Source organism: Lepisma saccharinum, chromosome 2 (genome assembly GCF_977018435.1).
Source record: "Lepisma saccharinum chromosome 2, izLepSacc3.1, whole genome shotgun sequence".
NCBI lineage: Eukaryota > Metazoa > Arthropoda > Insecta > Zygentoma > Lepismatidae > Lepisma > Lepisma saccharinum.
This window is the reverse complement of record NC_139230.1, coordinates 170,826,127-170,852,084: the sequence shown is the minus strand read 5'-3', so window position 1 is coordinate 170,852,084 and position 25,958 is coordinate 170,826,127. Positions and strand designations below refer to the sequence as shown.

The 25,958-nt window shown below is 36.7% G+C and overlaps 1 protein-coding gene across 1 annotated transcript in view; it reads left to right on the top strand.

The window, feature by feature from the left end:
• Positions 1 to 25,958, top strand: part of LOC145980605 (A disintegrin and metalloproteinase with thrombospondin motifs 16-like) — a 172,418-nt gene that overhangs the window by 10,872 nt on the left and 135,588 nt on the right. Inside the window, exon 2 of the mRNA XM_083113644.1 lies at positions 20,114 to 20,168. Coding sequence (XP_082969770.1) covers positions 20,114 to 20,168 — 55 coding nt within the window. The remainder of the gene's footprint in view (positions 1 to 20,113; positions 20,169 to 25,958) is intronic.

The following is a 25,958-nucleotide window of genomic DNA, read 5'->3' as shown; positions in this document are numbered from 1 at the left end:
TATTCGTTCTCTCAGGTCATCTGAGCGTGTAGCACTGGAGAAACACACCCGTTTCCGAGCTAAGGTATTTTGCAAATTTCAGGTGTTTAAAAAATAAAGCCGTTACACTTTTCATCGATTATCAATGCTTCTAAATAAGATACAAATCTCGGAAAATACTCATTTTGGAGCTCTTAGAACTGCACGTGCTATTCCAGGGTCGAAAATCCGAAATTGAAATGTTTTGTCGAAATCTTTCTCATCATTTATTTTGTTCTGCTTCTCTACTTCTTTGTACCTCTTAGTTAGGTTAGATACCTCCTCAATACAGTCGCAGAGTTTCGTGAATGTAATTTTCGTTCAAAGGGAGGAATTAGCTAATTCTAGAAAATTCTCCTGCACAAACAGTTACTATGCTGCTATCCACTGTGCATTAGATTGGGTCGTTTATTTTTCGCATTTCAAAAATATATAGTACTAAAATGGGTATTCTTGACCCTATGTAGCTCTACTAAAAAGTGAAAAATTTTGCATGATTCTTGAAAATTATGTTCTTTTGTATGTACGTTTTCAGTACATACCTCGGGGATGTGTTATGGTGAAGTAAAGTACTTCTGTTTCCTTAGCCTGAAGCAGCACAGTCCGAAGACTTCGCGAAAGTTAATATAACACTCAAAACGACAATACAAAAATAACACCAGTCGGGACGTTGTCTGCTGCTTTATAAACACAGAATATTAATGACAAAAGGCAATACATTTAAAATAAATATAAATTATTTTACATTAAAATTAGGACTGATATCGATGCAGATGTATCGGTATCCGCTAATACCAGTGGTATCGGTATCGGAAAGTTTCGGTTGGAATTAATTTACCGATACCAGCCGATACTTTCCCTACATTTTGGTTTTTCATGGAGTTCGCAAAATATGGCGCGCGACACTTTCGCGGAGTTTAATTAGCATGGGAATTATGCAAAATTCAAACTTTCCTTTTATTTTGCACCAATTTTACATGAAAAACTGGATTTTGTGATTATATAACATATTTTTTAATATTCTGATGTAATTCTTGAATATTTTAATGCGAATTTCTTGGCAAATTGATGCATATAATTGGAGAAGCATATTTAGCCACTAATACTGATCAATATTTTGAACCACTTACAATTCTCAAGTATCAGTATGGGTATCGGCATTGGTATCGGTATTGGTTCAAAATGGTATCGACTCAGTCCTAAAGAAATTGTATTATAAAATAAACTAAATCAAGCAGGACGGACTGAAAACTTATGAAACCAAAACAGAAGTGAAATTATAGTTATTGGTGTTTTTAATTTTACGTTCTTAGGTTAAGAGTGTTAAGTTTTACACTGACAGCAATTTTCAATGTTTTTTGTTAGGTTAGCATTTTTGGTGACATCATTTTCACGTGTTTTTTTCGCTATTTCAGTGTCCCCATAACCAGTGTTTATGAGAAATGAAAACGGCGAAAGAACTCAGAGATAGCAGGTTCTTTACTTAGGCGGGCCGTCCTTTGGGACCAAATATCTCGGTTATTTGTGGTTTGTGGTTTTCGCACCCTGAATCTCATTTTATATTACCTAAAACAACGAAATCTATCAATTAAAAATAATTCGATATAATTCTCGAGGTGTACAGTCGGTCAAGCCCCCCTAAAATGTTGCATTATGTACTAATTCTTTAATATAAAAATTCGAGCACTTTAATTAATTCTTCAGCCGGATATTATGACCACAAACATACAAGTATAAAGGAAACCAATATTTTCACTTTTTAATTCATTATTTCACCCATAACAAAAGAAAAACTGTTTCGTGTCATATTTTCATGTTTACTCTACCAAAAAAAAAAAAAAAATGCGAGGTAGCAGAGGTTGTCTATTACGTATGGACGGGAATCTCCTGTTAAGGTGAAAATCGAAATTCCTATCTAAGACCATAATAGTAAATGTAGTGTCAAATGTTTCCGGTGAGTGTTATTAATTTGAACATGTTTTCAATCAGAGCAGGCAAGGCCTTATTTGAAACTTCAATGCCTTAATCAATAGAGTACATGTTTCCATAACTAGAAGCACACAAATTGAATTTATTGTACGAAAGTTACTTGTCAGAATTGTGAACTAACTATTTTCACCCGCAAACCAATTTAGCGTTGCAATGAAATTGAATTTATATTTTCTTAAATATTGCAGTAATGTGAGAAATACAAGTAACTTGTATGAGGCCTTCATTCAGAATTCAAGCTTCATTCTCGTCATCGTATTTTTCTGGGCTGGAATAAAAGAACATTCTTATGACTTATCAGTTGTTTTGTGAGTTTTCAAAGACATTCACAAAGTGGCAGGAGCGTATGGACGCTTGCTTAGCTGTCAATGGTGCCTATTTTGAAAAAGATGTACGTCTACTCGATATGGCTGATTCTGAATAAAGATTTTGTGGTTTGTAATTCTTTTGTTTCATTTTCATGATTCTTGGAGGGGTCCATGTACATGCTTGTCTTTTAACTACTACGCAGTCACGACTTTTTGACCTATTGCGCTCATTTTGGTTTCAATCGGCAGCTAATGAACCAAATTTTCACCCTAGTACATTTGCTAGCCAATGGAGGTTGCTGTTTTCCTATACATGAATTAGTCTCACCTTCTCTGCGACAGCCTTTGTACATCGGCTTAAGTATATTTATGACCGCACTTGTGGTGTGAACTTTCTATTCTGATCATTCTCAGTATTTTCATCTGTTAGTTTGTACAAACTATCCAGCCTAGCTAAAATTATCCAGATTAACCCTCCGTCACCCGCGTCCTCATTGCAGCAGAAATGTTCCGTGCGCGGCATTCAGTGCCGCCTCACCAAAACTAACGTTATTTACGTGAATTATAGTTCCAAATCGAGGTTGAATTACACTAGCACATACTGTGAATCAGACGAAATATATATGAACACAATCATGTCCATTTTGTACATTTTTATTAGCTATTAGAAGAAAAGTAAAAAAAATGAAAGTGTCTCACAGAATTACAAGCTTGAAGCAAATGCACCAAAATATTTTTCTAAAAGTAATTAAAACTTTGCTATATAATGAAGGCACTTAAAAATTAACTCACCATTCACAAAATTATCAAAGTATTTTCCAAAAATGTTCAAGTCGAATTGAAATCGTACAACTTATATGGGCGTAGAAAGGAACTATTTGTTCCAAAACTTTGTATCAAAATCTTACTGATTCGCAGAAAAAGCAATGAAATGTAGAAAACATACCTCGAAGAAACTTACAAAATATTTTTAAAATGTTCAAATCTCAATTTGTTTCTCGTAATCTTACGAGGTATACGTAAGAATAGGCACACTGATTCAAATATAAGGAACCGAATGTTGTCACTTTCAATATCGTTATTTTGACAACACCGACATTTCGTATTGGTAACTGCAATGATTTCTGCATACAAATAATTTTCATTTCGAACCACGTACCGTGGTTTTATTCTTCTTATTTTCCCCAAATACATGGCTGGCATTCTGTGATTTAAAATATGAAAGCGGTACTGAGTGCCGCCAAAGGGGGACCGGACACTTCAGAGGCGTGTAAGCAACGGTAAGAACGACAGAAAAAAGGCGCCAACAACTCTATGTTTTCGGGGGAATAGTGTAGACAAGTTACCTTGTGCTTTCACGACCATTGTTGAGAGGTAAGGAAAATAATTGAAATTTTGAAAAAAGGCGACACTCAGTGCCGCCTCGCGGGTTACGGAGGGTTAAATAATTTTGAATAAATTGTTTAACAAATCGTTTGGTGACCTTAAGTAAAAGGTAAAAAGGCAATTTTTTTAATTTTCACTAAATTAGTTGGTTTTCCTAAACAAATGGGCTACATTTTTTTAGATTTACCAAAATAATATTTGGTTTTGGTAACCAACAAATTGTTTACGACAAACAAATAGAACTTGACCAAATCTTTTAGTACTGGATCAATTGTTTCGTTGATGTCTATTTAAACAAACGAATTGTTCACCACTACCATTTTTTGGTTAATCCAAACAAACATTTTTCTCTGTGTGAAATTGGCATATGAGAAGAATATGAGCATAGTGAACGTAAAGATGCTTAGAACAATTGAATTGATTCTTCTTGCACATTTTGCAGATAACATAAAGCGTAGTTTAATTTTTCTAGAAATCTATGCATTTTTGTTCCAATGAAATGATTTCCGGGCACCCTGTAAATATTTATTCCTGTCTCCCAGAAAATTGTGCTGAGCAGGACAGGTTCAATGCTGATGGAGCAGAGTGATAAAAGGCCAAATACAACATTTAGCTGCTTAAGACTGCCTTTGGAAACACAGAACGAGGTCACTCATATTCAAGGTCCGAACATATCTAGGTCGCGGGTTATAAGGCGTAGCAGAATGTTACAATTCAGTGAACCCACACTTGCACAGTTTTCTTTTTTGCTTTATGAATGAAAAACAAACCGTTAAATGGTTACTAAATCTTCTCGGAACTTTTTTTTTTCCATTCATGTAACGTTTATTTCCGGGAAGACAGGAAGATGGGTTATAATCTTGCCGGTAGTTGATTTTAAGAGGCATCTCTTAAAGCAGTGTTGCCAGCTCATACGAAGAATATAAATAATTATTTCAAATTTATCTTTCCTTTAGAATTTCAGCGTAAAACTACAGACATTATGTGCTTACATACTTAGTATACCGTGATTACAAAGTAAAATTTTATATATTTAGTGGCCACAATATTTGTTCGCAGGGTATGCAAGCTGTATGTGCACACTATTGAAATTATTAAATTATGTCTGCAGATGAATAAAATTATTACACGAGACACAAAATGCTTACAAAACGATTTGTTTGATACATTTTATGAAACTTAACCAAAAAATATGGAAATATGGTGCATAGGATACGATGGGAAAATACCTTTTTGGATACTAGAAACATAGTTTTTAAAAATGAAAAAAAGTTTTTCTTCAAAAATGAAATATGACGAATGTAGAAAATATGGACTCATTTGAGTTGTTCCAGGAGGCCATTTGCCCAATAAATTTGATTCTCTCTTCGTGTTCTTTTAGGCTGGTAAATTATTTATTATTTAAGAAATTAGCCGACATGTATGTGGAGAGGGCCTCCCCGATGGCGCAGTGGTAGCATCATTGCCTTGTAATCAAGGGGTCCCGTGTACGATATCCGGTAGAGGCACATAGTGGTTCGGATACCACTTTAAACTGTAGGCCCAGTCTCGATTAGCCTTACTGTGCATAAAGTGGACTTAAAACACCAATGTATGTGGAGAAAATATATGTATGCGAATGAAATTCAGTAACTATCATCACCTTCATCACAAAATCACTCTCGAGAAGTCAAATCTACTTTGCTTGAAGGAGCCTTTTCCCCGTATAAACATCGAAAGTTATTACCAGCGTATTTAAATAATTCAGTGCTAATTTATAATGTACCACACTCTAAATTGTGTATTGTTTTATTCATGAGGATGATAATTAAAACTTTACGATAGCCCTTAAATGAGATTGACAGTTCAGTTCGTTTTCTGTTTTACGTCCGCGTACTTCTATTCGAAAGCTGGAGCCGGAGAGAAGTCCCTACCAATAATAAGGAAAATGAGATTTTAGGGAAATTTAGGGAAACATGCATAAGTTAGTGATACCCACTTGTTATGTTATAATTAGGTCTATCTTCCTATTTTACCTATTCTAGGTATTATAGTTTATTTATTTGGACAAGTAAGTCGCTTCACATCTTTCACGCAGATTTCTCTAATATTGTCCTACTTTCGTGTAAGCTTAGTTTTAAGAAGTGTTATTTGATATTATGCTTGCACGCCTGGCTTATAGTAAGGTCTGTAATGGTCTTATATATATATGTTTCATATACATATACATTAACGTTAATGTATACATATATGTATCTAAATAATTGAAGAATAAATACCCAAAAAGGAAAAAGAAGCTGTGATGTTCAAACAAATTAAGATTTGACATTGAATTATGTGTAACTAAATATATATTCAAACGTAATATTATTTGCACGTGATTAGAAAGTATTGATCCTACTCTGTAGCTTTCAAATATATATATATATTTTTTAAATTTCAGTAGACTGAATGGTCGTTTTAGAAGAGAAGAGAAAAAAACAATTATCTTTTAAATTTTGCTTTAAGTCTACTTTATGCACAGATCGGCTAATCGGGACTGAACTTGCAGTAAAGTGAAATCCAAATCACTGTGTCTCCATGGATCCCTTGACTACGATACCACTATGCCATCGGAGAAAAACAGTTAATTTTAGAAACTTAAGTTACAAAATTCCAGTTTAAAATTTTAGAAGTTTTAACGTATAAACGAGTAGAAACAAAGTACAAAAACCTATATATTCAAAGAAGCAAAGCATAGCATATATCTTTATGCCTCATGGTCATCTTGCATGTGACTAACATTCAAACAAGAATGACAACAAGAGATTCTTAATCACTCCAGCCGGAGCCTAATTTGCTTCAGTAAGCCACTACCGTGAAATTTTTGTTTTTGTGTATCGCATTTCTCATCGCCTAAATATATTTTACGTTTTCCTACCCGGTCTGATTATCAGGCAGGCAAACTTAACAGCTGAAAAAAATGATGAGACAAATGCTTTGAAGAAATATTAACAGGAACTTCGCGCTCGCTTGGTTCTTCACATGGAGGTCGCCAGAATATTTTTTTTCGGTGGGGAGTCAGGTTATTGATAAAACTTGAAAAGTTGAAATAAAAATATAATGGTTATGATTGTAATTATACAATAACAACTATTATAAACAAATATAAATAACCAATTTTATTCCGAATTTATTATTATTATTATTATTATTATGTGCTTGGGGAGACTCTTCAACTCGATCCAGCAGATGAGTAAATATCTAGCATAACAGTTTTTCATTTACATTTCATACAGTTACTGTATACTTATTCTATTCTATTTTACAGTTATTATATTATTCATTATTGTTATTAACTTGTACACACTTTGTTCAAGAAAAAGCTTTAAAAGTTAGAAGGAAATTTTAGTGTAAAGTTTTGATTGTGTGACCTCTCACATAAAACTTTAATTTTGGAATTTTGAAAACTGTGGAGCCTTGGATTAAACTGTAGAATATGAAAACATAACCTGCATTCCTGCATTTTACATTCAATTTAACGCATTTTTTACCTTGCTTATTCTGTTCAAATACCGACTAACTGAACTTTATTTCTGTTATTTATAATAAAAATAAGAAGCTCTCTGATCTTTGTAATGTTTTGAATGATGCCTATTGGACGGTCGGCGGACCGGTTCGGATCCCCCCCCCTCTCTTTTCGACGCCCATGGTTGATTCTCTTTTGAATTCACCTCGTGCAATCCAATCACAAATATTCTAAGTTTTTTGAAGCGGAGAAGATGGAAAAATATAGCACTGACTTCTAAAGGAAGCTACAATAGTCCACCTTACAGCCATTTCCATCCGCGATATCCCTTATCACTTCTCACGGTGCTCTCGTCTATTCCTTACTCTAATCACAGAAAAGTAAATGCATCAGTTGAAACAAAAAAATGTGTAGAGTCTGTAGTTCATACCAAACGTTTAAGTGCATCATCGAGATAGATGCAGGAAGGTGCATAAATTGATTTATTAAAGTGCAGATCGACATAGAAAAATACTAATTTTCATGATATGATGCACTTTGGTGTTACCTGTACAAACGATACACAAAAATACATCAAACTGTTAATCGGATTCTAGGCAAGGGTAAAAAAACGCACGTTAATACATCAATCAATGCGTTTCTGGTGCATCAAATAGATTTGATGCATTTACTTTAATGTGTGTAATAGAATTCACTTCCATCACTAAAAACAGTGTTACTCGTATGTATCACCAACAAATTCACGCAAATAAGATTACTCATTTACAACTTCTTTGAAGAGTACGTTATGGTGTGTGCAATGTGATTTGTAAACTTAACATGTTAATAACATCCTACCACATCGAAACATACAGAGTCTCCAAGAAATAATGGTGGGGATTGGCGAGGTTATTTTGAGTGATACGTTACACAGCATATCTGAAACTTGTTTCATTAGTTAAGCAACTTAAATAGTTTCGAAGATAAGCAAGCAGATGATTTAGTACCTAAAATATATATTTTGCATGAACTGAATCACGCCACACAGTTGATTGAGAAAGGCCCAAACTGACTTCGGCGTGGGAGGAATTTCTGTGGACTCCAACCGCAGCAGTGGCGTATTCCGGCAACTTCAAATTTTCCAGTAATTTCCATATTTTTCAACACTGCCTCTGCCAAGCGCGGCACAGAAATACAACCTTGGTGACAATGAAGTTCGACCAGAAAGGAATACGTGATTAAATGCACAGAGGCATAGGCGGTGGAATGGGTGACCCGCAGAAGTGACGCATGTGTGTAAGAGGAGGCGTGTGAGCAGGTAAGAATCGTGATCCCAGCATGTTGCACCCAAGGTCACGTAAAGAGCGAAAACGGGGAACTATACGCGTGACATTGAACTTCGACCAGGCACCAGACCCATACGGAAAAATTCCAGATAGTGGCGCATTCGACGGAAGCATGACGTCACGGACACGATAAGGGAGTCCGCCGTATATAAGCGCGTGCTGTGCACCGAGGAACCGCAGTGTATCATCACCATGGCCAGGGGCAAACCTATTGACAACACCGTGAGGAGAAGAGTGGTGGAGTTGCAACGGGATGGACTCAGTGAACGGGAAATAGGGCGCCAACTGAACTTACCCAAGTCAACCGTCCACTGCACCATCAAACACCACCAAAATACGGGTACTACAGAGCCAGGTAAGGCCCCCGGTCGAAAACGCCTGCTGAGCGTGCGTGACCTACGGATATTTAGGCGCTATATCCAGACCAACAATCATGTTTCTGTGGCCGAATTACGACTGTGGACTCGAGAACGCTTTCACATTGAAGTGTCAACCAGAACCATTCGCCGTTACCTACAGCGATGCGGTTACCGAGTGTACAAGGCGAAACGTAAACCCTTCCTTTCCATGTTGAACAAAGGCAATCGACTACGGTGGGCACGAATGTACCGGGGATGGACATTTCGGCAGTAGAACAGGGTTTTGTGGACGGACGAATCCATTTTCAATATTGTGTACGGGAAAATACGGAAAACAGTCATTTGTCGGAAGGAGGAACAGAATGAAGCAAAATGTTATGCACGTCGGGTACAGAAACCTGCGTCAGTGATGGTATGGGGATGCATGACGGCATCTGGGGTTGGCCCACTACACGTCTGTGAGGGCATTGTGAATGCACACGCCTATACACGCATACTGGAGCGGCATCTTCCCACAGTGCGAAGGCACCTGTTCCACAGGCGGCGTCTCATCTTTCAACACGACAATGCCAGGCCTCATACAGCGCGGCTGACAAGAGAATGGTTGACTCGCCATCACGTGCGAACTCTGCCATGGCCACCATCGAGTCCCGACCTCTCGCCCATTGAGAATGTGTGGCGTGTTCTTAAGCGACGTGTGCACAGAGGGGACCCACGACAGTGGGTGCTCTTATCGCCTGCCTGCAGGAGGAATGGCACCGCATCGATGTGGAATACCTTGAACGACTCGTCCGCAGCATGCCCCGACGCATTGCCACAGTTATTCGCCGACGGGGCGGCGTCACACCATGGTAAACAGGATCCCCTCTAACAGTGGTCGAACTTCAATGTCACGTGTAGATGGACGAAAATGTTTTATTTTGTGTGGACACCATACATTGCTGCGTTGCAGCGGAAATTTATGTTTTCCTTTGTTCCATGTAGCCTGCTGAATAAAATATGTTCAGCATATGCATGTGTTCTCCTTCTTTCACAACGCACTCCTATATTTGTGACTGGTCGAACTTCATTGTCACTAAGGTTGTAGAAATAATGAGCAGTTTTCTTCCGTCAATGCTGTTTGTAGAGGTGAACTGACCAGGCAGGCCATGTACTTCAATAGCTACCCGCACACTTTTTCTTCGGTTCCCTCGTCCTCTCCGCATTCAATATTGGAGGAAACCTGAAGGATGCGATAGTGAACGATCAATTTTAAGTTATTTAACTAATTTACTTAAATTCTGTCTAAAAAGCTTGTATAATATATAATAAGCAATTTTCAATGTATTAAAGCTAAACTTATAAAAAAAAATGATGAGAAACGTTGGTTTACCGGCGGTAAACGCAGTAACATGGAGAGTACGCGACTGGAACGCAGAGTTGCAGGATTCTTTTCCCTATTCCGGTTGATATCCTCGGTCTATTTGATAATGTTTTCTCCATACTACACGCCGCTCGAAACTGCGAGAAACATCGACGGAGATTTCTTATCGTGTGGTGGATCCTTTTGATACTGACATCTAATTTGCCGTTGCACCAGAATCATAGACTTGTGTTCCGTCAGCCATAGGACACAAGCATCTTTCTCTTGTATGGTGCACTACGATGATCAAATTCACACTGCAACTTCGCACGTGGTAGCGCTCAATGAATGCAGACTGCAGCTCTTTCGATTTGTTTCTCATTCCCCGCCTCCTGGTGCTGCCTGCGGACTGTGCATTACATGTGCAGACACTGTTTGAGCTGCTGAATCTAATAAAATACCGTGAAATGAATCTTTTACAATAATCTTTCGAAACCCCACAGCCGGGTTCGAATCCCGGCATGGACATGGGTGTTGTTTATGAGTCCCCCTTCATCAATATAATTACATTATCACTCAATCTCATCGTCGCGATTAGCAAAAAGTGGCTGCAAAGCTATATAAAATATCCAAAACCAATCAAAGATTTTGGTTATTTGCGTCGCTTTTCTATCTCTGTAATCAGATCGTGGCGATGAGGATGAATAAACAAGGGTGAACCCCCGTAACAGCCCGCTTCCACCCGCATACATTCGAAGGTACGCGCTTGAAGTCCTGGCGCATTTCATTAAAGCAGGACGTCATTTGCTCCGAATTTACCGGTTCCCCCGTTTTTTTAATATTATTATTTTCTTTATTTGTCTCTTGTTTACAAAATACAGAATTACATAAATCATAACGAGAGAGAAAATAATGTTATAATGCATCATTAATGATTACACCTGCTTTGGCACCCACAGCAGGTTGTATTTATCACCCATGAGTTTTCTTTAATATACATATGATTAAAATGTAAGAAGTGATATCATTGGGGGTGTGAATGAAATTAAACTATGACATATAATGTATAATGTTAAATATGATGATATATTTATATATTGATTTATATTATTTTTTATTATAACAACTGTAGTATTATATATTATATTTATAATGATGTATAGTTGCCTATTAAGGTTGATTTGATAATTATATATTAACGTTAGCAATGAGTATATTAGAGATCAGACCTGTCTGAGGATGAATGAAATAGATGATGGAATTTCTATTGCCTTTTCCAAGCTTAGAATCTAGGGCCCCTGAACTCAGGATGCGATGGTTCCAAGTTCGAGTGTAGTCCTGAATATGGGTGTTTTTTTTTTTTACGACTGTCCGTTCATCAATTTCATCTAATCATTCATTCATGCTCATCGTCGTCATTATCCAAAAGTGGCACAAACGTGACGTAAAATAATTAGATAAATATAGCAAAATTTGAACGTAAAGTATTTATTTGCCTTACTATTTCTACCAGTGAGAGGCACCTTACAACTTACATGGTTCCTGCCAATAGCCGGCTCATTCACTGTTGTAACTTTCGCATTCAATTTGCTTCAGGCGGGAAACAGCTTTAGGTACTCTATAACTTTATCTCATTGCATTAAGGAAACATCAATCTAAGTAATGATCAACTTATTATTTCCGTTACTGAAGTTTTCACGCTTTCAAGAAATAAATTTGATCAATTACTATTTCCCTAAGTATATACTTTAATACTCATATACTTCTCTAAACTAAAACTAAACTCCATGACGCAAGAGCCGTCTAAGGGCCAGGGCCTGCCAAGTGGCTTTTCATTGGGTGACGCTGTTTTCTGGCTTTTGAGACTTCAATTGTCCTCTCAATGCTGTTTTCAGGGCTCCGACCTTGAATCAAACCCGGGTCCGCTTGAACCACAGGCGAGAGTGCTAGCCATTATTTTTTATATTTAATAAGGGGATCCCGTAAGCTGTAGTTTTCCCTATCATCCTCTTTCAAATCTTTATTTCATCGGTTTTATTCCGTTCTCTTTTCTCACTTTTAGAACGAACGCAAACATCCACGTCTTACTCGGGGATTCAAACCTGGGACCCCTGGCGTTGTAGCGCGCGCTGACGACCGTTACACCAGGGGCTTCGACTCTTTCAATATGCTTTCATCGGGGATCGAACCCGGAACCCCATGATTACAGGCGACAGCGTTACAGCTACGCCATCGGAGAGACCACCGTTTGGATAGTCTGCTACCAGAATATCGTTATTGAATTTCCATTTCAGCTCATTAGAAAAAAATGATAAAGAATCACTCATATTCAGCCGACCTCCGTGGCAGAGTGGTCGCTGCGACGAAGGGGTCCCGAGTTCAAATCCCGGACTGGGCGTGAGTGTTCTTTGTAAGTGCCCCTTCATCAATTCCATCATATCATAATTCATTCTCATGGTCGCGATTAGCCAAAGTGGAAGAACTGCGACGCTAAGTAACAAAAAAATTTAAATCACTCATGTCCAAGTCGGAATTCGAACCCGGAACCTTCCGTGGTGAGATCGTCTATCGTGTACGTAATGCGATCCCCCACAGTCGCATCAATATTGTTACAGAGAAAAGACATTCAACCATTATCAACGGTATCTGTTACAAGGCTAATGCTCATTACAAAAACAGTTACAAATGAAAACGTGTAACACTTCTTAACTCCGGAAATTCCATAACGGAATCATGCATTTACAAGAAATCACTACCATTTCATGGACGTTGAATCAGTGATGTGGGACGGCTGCCCTTGAGATATTTGCAAATCATTCACACTGTAAATACAATTTGAATGGTTGGCCGTGATATCGTGCATCTCAGATTGCAAACAGAATCGTAGCTACAGATTCCTGCGCCCGGGGCGAAAATAGATTTTGGCGCCCCTTGCAACCTGCATGCAGTTCTTGTTAATATTCGCACGCTAACAACTATTCAGCCCCGTAAGGCGTGCGTAAGAGAAAATATATCATTTGTCTCTTCAAATGTTGGGATTCCTCTCTAACGAGAATATTTTGTTCCTTTACTGTAGCTAAGCTCACAAGACAAAATTGTTCTTCGACAAAAAGTTCAAGATGCACATTTGACATTATTTATTTTTCTGTTCTATTTGATAATTTACGATGCGTTTCTATGCAATATATTGACTACAAATCGTACAACATACGAAACAAGGTTAATTCAATAGCATTTCTAATAAAAGAGCATTTTAAAAATGAATCACATATGCTTTGTATAATAGAACACCGTGACGAAGTATTATTTATTTATTTACTTGAAGTTTCAGATACAGTACTGAAATACCATTTTGTACAGAAAACAAAAACGACAAAACGACGTTTTGCCATAGAAAAAAATTACACATGCATTCTTAACGATTGTCGGAAACTGTGTTCTGGCAAGAACATGTCAATATTTGGAGACAGGTTATTACATAGAAAAAAAAAGAGTCCGTTTTAGAAGGGAGAGACTTGTAGTGTTATTGCGAAGGAGCTATTCGGGTTGGTCGTGTTGTACTCGTACATTAAATTGATTGATCAGGAATTCGGTTTAAACTTTACCATTGGTGATTTTATGGAAAAAATCATGTCTGTTAGTTATTTTATGTCTCTTGATGCAACTACAGGATATACTTACCTTCATAACCACTTCATCAACATGCCACAAACATTTTTCACGATTTTGACCGTTTTCCATTTTAAAATGCCCTGGCACATACTTCAAATCATCTCTAACAAACCTTATGCATCACATTATTATGAACAACTAATTAGTAACATATGTTTTTAAACAATAAATATATACTTGTTGTGACCCTGATTGAAATAGTTTCATTGCGAGAGAAGCGTGCAAGTAAATTTTTATATCTATTTCTTTGCAAACTGACAATAGTATTAGCTTAATAGGGCTCAGTGAAGTTTATTTCTTTCTAACTGTTTTTATTTTTGCTCCCTCGGTGCCCGGAACGAACTTCCATACGCCCCCACCTCCTCCTCCTAGATAAGTTACAGTTCTGAATGCAGACGATGAAAATAGAAAAAATATATTTATTATTCCCTTGCTGCATAAAATTCTGAACTCAAAAGGAAAACAGTCACTCATACCCACCATTGCATATCCCATTTTTTAAAATGTAATTCTTGATCAGAATTGAATAAGTTACCCATGCCTTTGGGTCTTTGGGTCTTTTGGAAGAGTACCATCAAACGATCGTTCGGTATAGAAGACAATATCACTAATAATCAAAATATATAAATAGAAGTTTTTATATATACAGGGTGAGTCACCTAAAATTACCACCGGAAATATTTCGTGAACAACAATTAATATGGAAAACTGCATTCGCATATGTAAAGGTATGAGAGGGGCTCATGAAATTAATGGACACAATACGTTCAACTACGTAAGGAAGTACGATTTTCAACAAAAACTTGTCTCTCTCTCTCTCTCTCTCTCTCTTTTTTTTAATGTAAACTCAATTTAATTTTCAACTAATTTGAAAGTACGGAAAGTTCATTAAGAACGGCGTTTATTACATTGTAATACGTCAAGTAGTTCTCAGGTAATTGTAACGTGAAGTTGACGCTTGAAACTAACATTCTCACAAGTTGATTCGTGTGTCGTAATATATGCCCCCTTTTGACGCCATTCATGCATCGTAACAAACACGTTAATCTTCTGCATACTATGCGTTGTTACATTACAAAAACTGCGTTACAATAAAATGTGTAGTTTGTACATAAGTAAGTTTGACAAATTATATCAAAAGTTCTGATACATCTTTCTGAGTTAACAAATATTTGTACATTAAAAAGTATAAAATTTAAACATTCCGCCATCAGTTACATACATAAATGTTAGTACATTAACATCTTTCTAATTTTTAATTGACGTTCATTTATTTACGTCATAATTTTTAGTACATAGAAAAAATCAACTCTTCTCGTTTGGTCATGACAAATCTTTAAGTTTTAAACTTTTAAACTTTGCACCTTATACATTTTTTCTTTCTTTCTTTCAAATTGATTTATCAAATTTATCAAATAAATCAAGGGCGTAACAAAGTACACTGATTAACCAGATGTTTGTGATAGTGGACGTACGGGAGAACTGTTGCTGAGAAAATAGTACTTTCAAACTCTGAAAAGGCCGAGATGATACTTATCTATGGCAAGTGTAGGAAAAATGCAGCACAAGCGTGCGGGCTGTATGCACGACGGCATTTCCTCTCGGCTCTACCGACAGGCATAGTGGGGATGCACCTTCTGCACTCAACTTCACGTTACAATTACTTGAGAACTACTTGACGTACTACAATGTAACAAACGCCATTCTTAATGAATTTTTCCGTTCTTTCAAATGAGCTAAAAATAAAATTGGGTTTCCATTTTTTAGAAAAAAACTAAGTTTGTTGGTTGGTTGGTTTGGTGTTTTAAGTCCACTTTATGCACAGTAAGGCTAATCGGGACTGGACCTACAGTTTAAAGTGGGATCCGAACCATTATATGCTTCCACTTGGGAAAACTAAATTTGTGTTGAAAATCACACTTCCTTACGTAGTTGAACATATTGTGTCCACTAATTTCATGAGCCCCTCTCATATCTGCGAAAGCAGTTTTTCAATATTTATTGTTGTTTACGAAATATTTCGGTGGTAATTTTAGGTGATTCACCCTGTGTATCAGGATAATTTGTCTATCGTCTGATATGTATAGTTACCATATTACCGTATATTACCACCCTGTGGCCGAGTGGTTAGCACATCGCGCTGCGACGCCAAGGGTCCCGGGTTCGAATCCCGGTCGGGCTTGGTTGTTTGTGAATGTCCATTCATCAATTTCATCAATTCATCACTCATCCCCATCTTCGCAAATTAGCCAAGAGGCACAAAACGCGAAGTAAAATAAACTAAATCAATCAATCAATTGTTATAATATTTCTACACAAATCGTTACATTTTATGTATAACTCTTTATACGTTATCCTTGTTCAAAGTAGCCATTTATAATGTCTTAGTGTTGCCCACGAGACGAGATTTTGGCCTGTCTCGTCTCGTGGAGTCTCGTGGAAATGCTGTCTCGTCTCGAAAATATTCGTTTGTCTTATGGCACATGGTCAATCTCGTCTCGTCTCGAATTTTTAAAAGCCTGTCCCGTCTCGTCCCGTGGGCAACACTATAATGTCTATATATGCTTCGCGAGTTCCAGGGTTAAATCCCGGGATATTTTTTTAGTTTGTTTAGTTTGTTCTCTTATCTGCTTCACCAATTCGTCTTTACCGTGGTAATTAACCTACTGTATATAGGTACAAAGTCGCAAAAAAATCAAAATATAAATAAACATTTAATCAATATGCATTGTTTTTGGGGTCAAACACGTCCAAAGCACTGTAGGTGTTTACAAAATTAGTCAGCAGGAGTTATGTGAAATATACACATATATATACACATGTAAAATTTCGCAAATCTCGTCCTCAAGCTTTCTCATAATGGTTCTATGTTCATTTAAGATTGATAATTAACAATTAATAAGTAATTAATTTGATATTCTTACAACTTCTATTTTCATTATATTTCGTACGTTTTATGTTCGCAATATGTACAGATATCTCTTCAAGTTGAGAAAAAAAATCAGTCTGGATTGTCATTGATGAAGTAAGTATTTGGGAAAAAACACTTCACATTTTAGAAGAACAATTTATTGGGTAATTTGCACATTGCACTCGAACAATCACAAAATTAATGAGCGAATAAGGAAGACGAGTAAATATGAAACACCGCGTGGTTCTCGTAATAATAATTTAGCATGATGTCCATATGGTGGACCAGAGGTACGTACACTTCGTACGTCGTTACACACATTACAACGTTACGGTCATCGAATAGCTGGCCAGTCAATTAGTATCGTCCTAGAGCACTCCGAATGACTTTGAAATATTTAGAAGCATGTATAAAAAAATCTCCCTTCTTTGTTATTTATATTATAATCATTTGGTAAAAATAACAGGTTTTAGGTGCAATATAAATAAAAGCGTCAAAATACTGAAATTCTTAACTCATCACCACAAAATTTGACACTCCCATCCATGCTTCATAAAACGCAGTTATGAAATTCTTTTCGTCTCAGTTCCGAGCACAAATTGTTATTTCGTGAGTGAATTGGTAAACTCTCTACACCAAGATAATAGCAATGTCATTTAATTAATAAATGGTTCATTAGAACCTTCATTCATTCAAATTTAATGAACGTAACATAATTTTTTACATAACACGTGAATAATACTATTATGAAAGGTTATGTGTGCGTTTTTGTGTTCACTATTTACAATAATAATATTATAAGTTCTTCTTTCCATTCCGTGTAATTAATTAGTGATTATGAATATATATCTGCAGTATATGAAAAATATATAGATCATTTCTGGTTGTCTCGTTTATCGCGAAACCATTGAAACAGGTCATAAATACTATCGGAGATATTGAAAGTACACTCCATTATAGCATAATGGATTATTACGTTCATGGATTTAACTCAATTTTTTAAAAAGAAAATTAAGACGTCAGAACAAAGTAAAAAAACAACTTAAAACTCATTCGTAATATATTCTACGAGTCACGGATTGACTTCTGAAGGAAAGGAAATTTATTTCGTTTAACATTTACATCAATAAATTCAATTACTTTTTAATTTATTTCTTCTATTGTTGTTGCCATTTGAATTCGTTTGTAGCTTTTATTTTCGTACTTCTTAGGGAATTTGATGATAGACTATAGTTGAACCTCGCTCAACAATAAAATCAATTCAATTGAACTGAATTCACCTACTAGGGTTTGATTGATTTGGTGTTTTAAGTCCACTTTATGCACAGTAAGGCTAATCGGTACTGGACCTACAGTTTAAAGTGAGATCCGAACCAGTATGTTCCTTCACCGGGAATCGAATCCGGGACCCCTTGATTATAAGGCGAGGACGCTGCCACTACGCCATCGGAGAGGCCCTCACCTACTAGGGAAAGTATTTCCTAGCCATATCTCTACTGGCATACCCCTCTTTATGCATTAAACAAATAGCATCGTATTATACTGCAAAGTTGTAATATTCAATGAATAATATTGACATTTTGCCCCATGGAAGCTGAAGGAACAGCGCATTCTTTCTCATAATTTGATTTGTTCCCTGTGTTTGGTCACCCTACAACTGAAGACCATTTTAACCATTCGATTTGCATGATTTTTATTTGTATTTGCATAACAAAGATATTGTTTTTATTCAGAAACACACTTGTTTCAGCGCACACAATTATTGAAGTGTTTTGTACCTGGAAAACCTTTCCGAAACACATGGAATTTGCGCAAGTGAAGTGATGGTCTGTGAATAGTTGTATGTGCACAGTGCTCATACTAAACCCTCAACGAAATCCTGTGGAGGAAGTGAGCTTCTACAATGCTTTGATGGTGTAATGTACCGTGCGCAAGGACATGTACTTCGATTTTTGGAACAGTTGACGATTACTGGAATTGATCAACCTTGGCAACAGGAAGAGTCGGATGCAATAAAGATTGTAGCGTTAGGACAAGATTGAAAGATTTGGGTCAGCTTTGGTGATTACACAGTGACTGGTCCCAGTTTCTAACACGTTCCGTTGACAATAACGCAGGAAGTAGACTATAACGGACGCCAGACTAATTCACATAGCAACAGCCTAGTGGCAATGGCTTAGCAACATACGCTAGAAACTAGTTTCTTCTTTAAATTGCTCTGCTTGTGAAATGTCTTCAAGCTCTGATTGTATTTTTCTGATATTGTTGTATTTTTCTCTCTAATATAGTTGAAAAAATGAAATTGATTAATTAATTTAGTTAATTTTACGCGGATCTCCGTGGCGGAGTGGTTGGCACAGCGCGCTACTACGCCTGGGCGGGTGTGTTCTTTGTGAGTGTCCCTTCATCAATATCATCATATCACTCATCCTTATCTTCGCGTTTAGCCAAAAGTGGCAGAAAAGCGAAGTAAAACAAATCAAATCAAGAATGATCAAGTTTATTTTCTGACACTTTTGACTAATCGCCACGATCGAGATGAATGATGATGAGACGAGATGGATGTCGGGACAGTCACGTACATGGACGACACACCACGAGCCCCACAGAGGATTACACTGGCCAGACGCCAGAGCCTCGTTATCCAGCAAAACGCAGTTCACGGTGTTCTACGTGATAAAAAGTTAAGATTTAGATGCCTTCAGAAAAAGTCACCTTTTACCACCTATCCTCAGATTATGAAATAGATCAAAGAATAAGAACTGAGAAATTTTCGATTCCAATCTCTACCACTGGAGGATTTACTTGTTGCAGATTCCGATGTATTAAAAATTGCTATTTTTGTTCACATTTTGAGATGGCTTACATATTGAGTCACTTCTGCAACATGAAAGAAAAATAACGCATATATCAGCACAACATGTCTATTGGTTTGCATATTCGCACAAAACAAAGAGTACATATTGATTGCTTCAATTCTCTGATCGTGAATTCATCAATTTTCTTTTGTGTTGTGTTATATCGAAAGTGCTAGAATGGGTGACGAAGCATAACTAAAATACAATGAAAAGAAATTTAATCCCGATACGTCCACTTTATGCACAGATAGGCTAATCGGGACTGGACCAACAGTTTAAAGTGGGATTCACCGGGTGTTTTTTTTATTGTTGAGATATTTTGGTTATTTCCATAAAATAGCTCCTCTTTGCAATATTATTTTCAGTAGTGTCGAATATGTCTATATCTCTACATGTTGTTAACTTTAATGACCTACATATACTTAATTGTCAATTAACCTGGGTTTATTCTTTCACAGGCATTCGTTCTCCCAAAACCACAGAACCAGGATGACAAGGGAAGGTCCCTCTCGGGTGAGTTTTTAAGATCGAAATTGTAAATTATTAATATGTCGAGTTTTTAAAGCAATGTATTTATAACAAAGAGGTAAGATACAAGATGCATTAAAATATCCAGTAAGACAATTTATTACAGACATAAAAATATGGACTACATCAAATATTGATATATTTAATCGACATTTAAATTCCTATTTCTATCGAAATGCTAAAAGCAAAATATATCAAAATTTGAGACGTATAATATTTTTATTTACATAGTAATACTTTGTACACATTAGTGATGGAAGAAAAAATACTAAATTTTCACACCAGGTGGCCGCGGTGGCTCAGTCGGTAACGCGTCTGACTACCATGCTCAAGGTCCCGGGTTCGATCCCCGGCCGGTTCAAATCCGGGAACTTTTCTAACGGTGGAAGCGGCCCCGGCGCCCACCCAGCGTCGAATAACATGGGTACCTGGGGGAAACCCTGGGGGGTAAAGGCGGTCAGGGGCGTGATGCTGATCACATCACCCCCACTCACGACCGGATCAAGAAAGTGTGGGGCGTTACCCCCACACCCCCTATACGCCTTCATGGCGTGGTGCTATGCACAGGGGAACACTTTACCTTTTTTTTTACCAATATATATTTTCTACAGTGACAGAACTAAAATGTCTGAATTATTTTGGAGATAGAAGAGATTTTAAATAATTACATGCAGCAAAGAACCTATTTCCAGATGCAAAAGTGGAGTATACAAATATGTTGAATTTCAAAACTTTTATTCTGCTACAAATGATAAATAATTTTATTTACTTTCAGTTTACAATCTTGGTTACACCTTATTTAATATAAATTCAGTGGCAGTAATTTGTCCAATGTTATGTATTGACGGTTTCGTTTCTATGCATGCAGTTGCTGTGTATTATGTGAAACCTGAATTGAACATATGGTACTGCAGTATATAAATGTTTGAATAAGACACTTGAAACCCACACACACATATGATCTGGTTTATAATAATGTTAACTTTGTTTTGGATATTCTACATAGCTCTTTATTTTCCTTCACTCAGTACTTCAGCATTCTTTACATTTTAGCCTTATGCTAACTAATTTTTAACACAACAGTTGCATTTAGAAGTATTACATTTCCATTACTAACTTTTACTGTTTATCACTAAAATAGAAAAAGCTAGTTGTTCAAAACTAAATATTATATTGTTATATTTTTCTCTCGCATGAATTAGTTAGATCCACTAGTCCATATTGGCGCAGTTATTATAATTTTCATTATTAAAGTTATGATATTTATAATGTTAAACTTATATTTTGTTATTGAGGCGTAATAATACAAGGCTGAATTTTATATTATGGATCAGCCTACATAGCTGCTTACATAAATTTGGAGCAAGCAGCTAATATTGATAAAAAATATATTTTTGCGCCTTTTTTCATGATAATTTTCATTAATGAATAAAATAAGATTTCTTTGTGAAATGAACAAACTTTTAGCAGTTAACGAAAGACATTTACTAGATATGATATACATGATAAAACACACCCTTGAATAGGATATTCAGTTTTTGTAAGAGAAAGACACTATGCAAAATAGTTTATATTTTTTTGAATGTTGTTAACGGTTTAAGTGTTTGACTGATACTTGATTGAATCGCCGTTGATTTGGTGACTCAGCACGTTAACGTGTTATACTTCCGATCGCCACCAATGTTCCGGGGTTCGAGTCCCGACCTGGATATGCTTGTGAGTGTCCCTTCATCAGTTTCATCAAATCGTCACTCATTATCATCGCCGCGATGATAATGAGTGGCAGAAAGAAGACGTAAAATTAAAAAAAAACAAATAGTAATACGAATCGTGAAAGTAAGATTCAATTCGTAATTTTGGACACAAAGCAACAATGTTTCTTGAAGGCAAGCAACAGTTATAAAACGAAAATGAAAAGAACAGATTTGTTGGCATGCAACAAATACTCGAAATATTAGTGTTGGAAGACTTAACGCCACACCTTCTACGCCCAACTTTCCTCCCTTCTTAATTTACCGAGATTTTGATCAAAAGGGAAACCTCCTTTTAAATACTGTGTTTGTTAAAAGCGGTTTTATTTGCAAGCTGAGCGCTCTTGCAATTTAGAGTACCGCCCGTGCAGCGGTTTCTTTACCGCTTGCTGCTTCCCTTTTTTACCACAATTAACTTCAATGGCATTTCGTAGAAAAAGGATTCTAAACTGAAATAATAAATGTGTAGCATATCCTAATGTACCCTTGTTTTTGTAAACAAGCGCGCGCTCTTTCACTCGCTATGTGCGTTCACCTACTCTTGATGCGTTCCGCAAAAATACGCACAGTTTGATGGTTTTTGTTTATATGTGCTACATTTAAACAATATTTTTAATATTTTGTAAGAAGCCCATGTGCTGTAGATGGATAGAATATACAATTTTAATTGTCTTATCTTGAAAATATTAAAACGACCTGCGTGCAAATATTTGCATTAGTTACCTCAGAAAAATGTCATTCTTGTCTGTCATTCTCATATTGTTGAACTCAACACATGATTATTTCAAGTACTTTTTCGTAGCCTACTTACACTCTGTACCGGGAATCTGTGGAGCAGTGTCGCGCACAACGGTAGCGAAGAGGAGAAAGCGAGTCGACGGAACATTGCAGTGCACGCTTGATGCAAACAGCTGGTAGCTGGAGTTTCGTTTCCCATTCATGCACTCACGCACTCATTGGTCGAACCCTCTCGAGTCCAACTTGCGTAGAGAATTTGTTTTGTTTAGTCTATTTGGCACTCAAAGCTCAAATTAGTGGATTAGTGATAAAAGGGTAGAAGGGATGACCATATTGTAGAACGGTTGTGTTTTGCATCGGCGCACATAGCGGGTGAAAGAGCGCGCGCGCAAACTTTACTCGCTACAGGACACATTTTAGTAGCAAGCTTGTCATTATTGGTATCAAATTAAAGATAATGTTATACTCCACAAATTTTGTTTGGATAATTTTCTAATTGTATCATTCGTAACGAAAATACAGTGCCAAAAAGAAAAAAAGTAAGTATAAAAATTTACATTTTTTGCATTTTGTCTTAAAATTACTCAAAAACCATTGGGAATATTTAAAACATGAAGAAAACCAAATTTAGAGAGAGTAATGTTGGCACTGAAATTAAAAAAATAGAATGTCCCAATATGCCCACTAGTTTCAGAGATATGGACTTTATCCTAAAACACTGCATATTGATTATTCAGGGGGGCCTTTTGATGGTCTAACAATACACCAAAATTCAGCATTCCCCTAATTATTTCCGACAAAAATCCTTCGTTTACTGGGCTAATCAAGAGTATTTCCTTGCCACACCCTAATTTTGGCACCCAATCGCTGCCACTGCTAGTACTTCAATTTTTTATGATGCAAAACATTTGTATGAGGATTATAATTTTATTTATATATATATTTTATAAAATCATATGTATCGGTATCGGAAGGTATTGGTTGGAATTAATCTACCGGTACCAGCCGATACTTTTCCGGCATATTAGTCTTTTACGGGGTCCGTAAAAATGACGCGCGACACTTTCGCGGAGTGGAATTACCCTGGAAATTATGCAAAATTCAAACTTTATTTTTATTTTCCAGCAATTTTGAACGAAGAACTCTAGTTTTTCATACCATAACATCTATTTTAAAATGCTGATGGAATTCTCGAATATTCCATAGCAAATTTCTTAGTAAATTGATGTATATAATTGGAGAAGAATATTTACATACCAACACTGATAATATTTTGAACAAATTTTATTTATTGCAAATTTCAACTATCGGTATCGGTGGGAATCGGTAAGAGTATCGGTAAGAGTATCGGCATCGGTATCGGTTCAAAGTGGTATCGGCTCAGCCCTAATTAAAATATACAATATAAAGGCGATGCCACCTCGGTGACCGAGCGCGCTAAGCTTCTTAACTCAGGATCTTGCTACCGACGGTCCCAGGTTCAAGTCCTGGTGTGGGCACAGGTGTTTCTTTCTTAGGGTCCCTTCATCAATCTCATCATTATCACTCCGATTAGCGTTGTCTTATAAAAGACATATGCATTATTACTTCATAAGCTTAATGCTAAAATATTTTATACCATTGATGAAACTGATAATTTTAGGCGAGTAATGTGAAGATAATTTTATGTAGGATCACAATAAATGTGATTGCTTTTGCATCAATGATCAAAACTAAGTCGGTAAGAGCTTCCTTCTGATATCGTATTCAGTTCGCGTGGTCAATGCACTTTTCGTATAGCGAATTGCGTGACTTAATTGTGTTACACATCAGTGGCTAAGAATTGCGGCTAATGTTTATCTAAGCCATTTAATCTGGTGCCAGATATATCTTCTCGGTCTTCATTCACAATGACGAGAACTTTACCAGCACCTAACCGAAAAAAGGAGATGATAAAACCTATTTTAGTCGTACGACCCCAATGCTGAGCAAGGTTACCGCATATTCATTCTTTCTTTCATTTTCTGCCCAATGGGTAAGTTTATAACTGCATTAACAAGAAATGATCATTACGCTTTTTTCGTAGTCAGTGTGTAATAGCGACACCTACAGAATGTTGTTGTATAGAACGGTTTCGAACGAATTCCACCCACACCCATTCTTACATACAGGCATGAACATCATAGTCACTACGCCACAGGGAAAAAGTTTTGAAGAAATAATCAGATTCTGACAGCACCGAAAGAAACAAGTGTACTTCGATAGACTAGGGTGATTTTGTCTCCTCTTTGCCTTCTTCTCCAAAATTAGATCTAAGAAACAGATAGTGAAAAGTTGGCAACAGTAATGGATAACTGCTATTCACTTCTTAATCTTATCCCGACTGCATGTGGAGAAACCCTTTTATTATTCACACGTCTAAACTGAAGCCCACAGTAAAAGATCAAGTACACAAACTTGAAGATACTCATCAATTTAATAAGGTGAGCAGCCACATTTGAAAGACTATGCAAATTGTTTGTCGTGTAATAACCATGAACCAATTTTTAATGTCAGGTTTGTCTGCGAATACAGCGGACTTAAAACAATAACTCCAACTTTTCCCTCCTACTCTACTATTGAAATCTCGGCGCAAAATGGTGAAAATTATAGTTTCTAATAATTTCCACTAAGTATTCAAGCTCGGATAAATTTACTATATCAAACAAACAAACGTACTTGTTGAAAAGATTCTCTCGACCAGGAGAATTGTGAAAAGGATTGCAAGCTTTCTAGAGCTAACGTCACTCCACTTCTACCCTGAAGATGAAAGTGACATTTAGCTCTCTAAAGCTTGTAATCCCTTTCAACTCACCTGGTCGATAGCCCGAGATAATTTTTTCGTCACCAGGGAAGCTTCAAGACTTACATGTACTTCAAACGTACTTGTGATAATTTCAAAAGTGTATAGTTTCGTCAAGTAATGCATCTTCGTTGTTGATGGTGAGATAACTAAGAAATGTAAGGGTCGCCTAAATGAAAGTGAGATTTTTTTCTGGTGTGGTTTATTGGTTGGATTATGTGAACATACAGGAAGAAATAGCGATACATGAACTACATACATATCCGCTACACATGGTCGCCTTGTCGGTTAAATCAAGTATCCCAGCACGCCATTAGCTTGTGAATACCTCGAGCGAAAAACTTCCTGGGCTGACTCCCGGAATCTTATGGACCTCAGCATCGTTAGCAAACTTTAGAACTTTTTTCAGTGGCCCGAATATGTGGTAGTTGCAGGGCGACAGGTCGGGTCTATATGGGAGAGTGG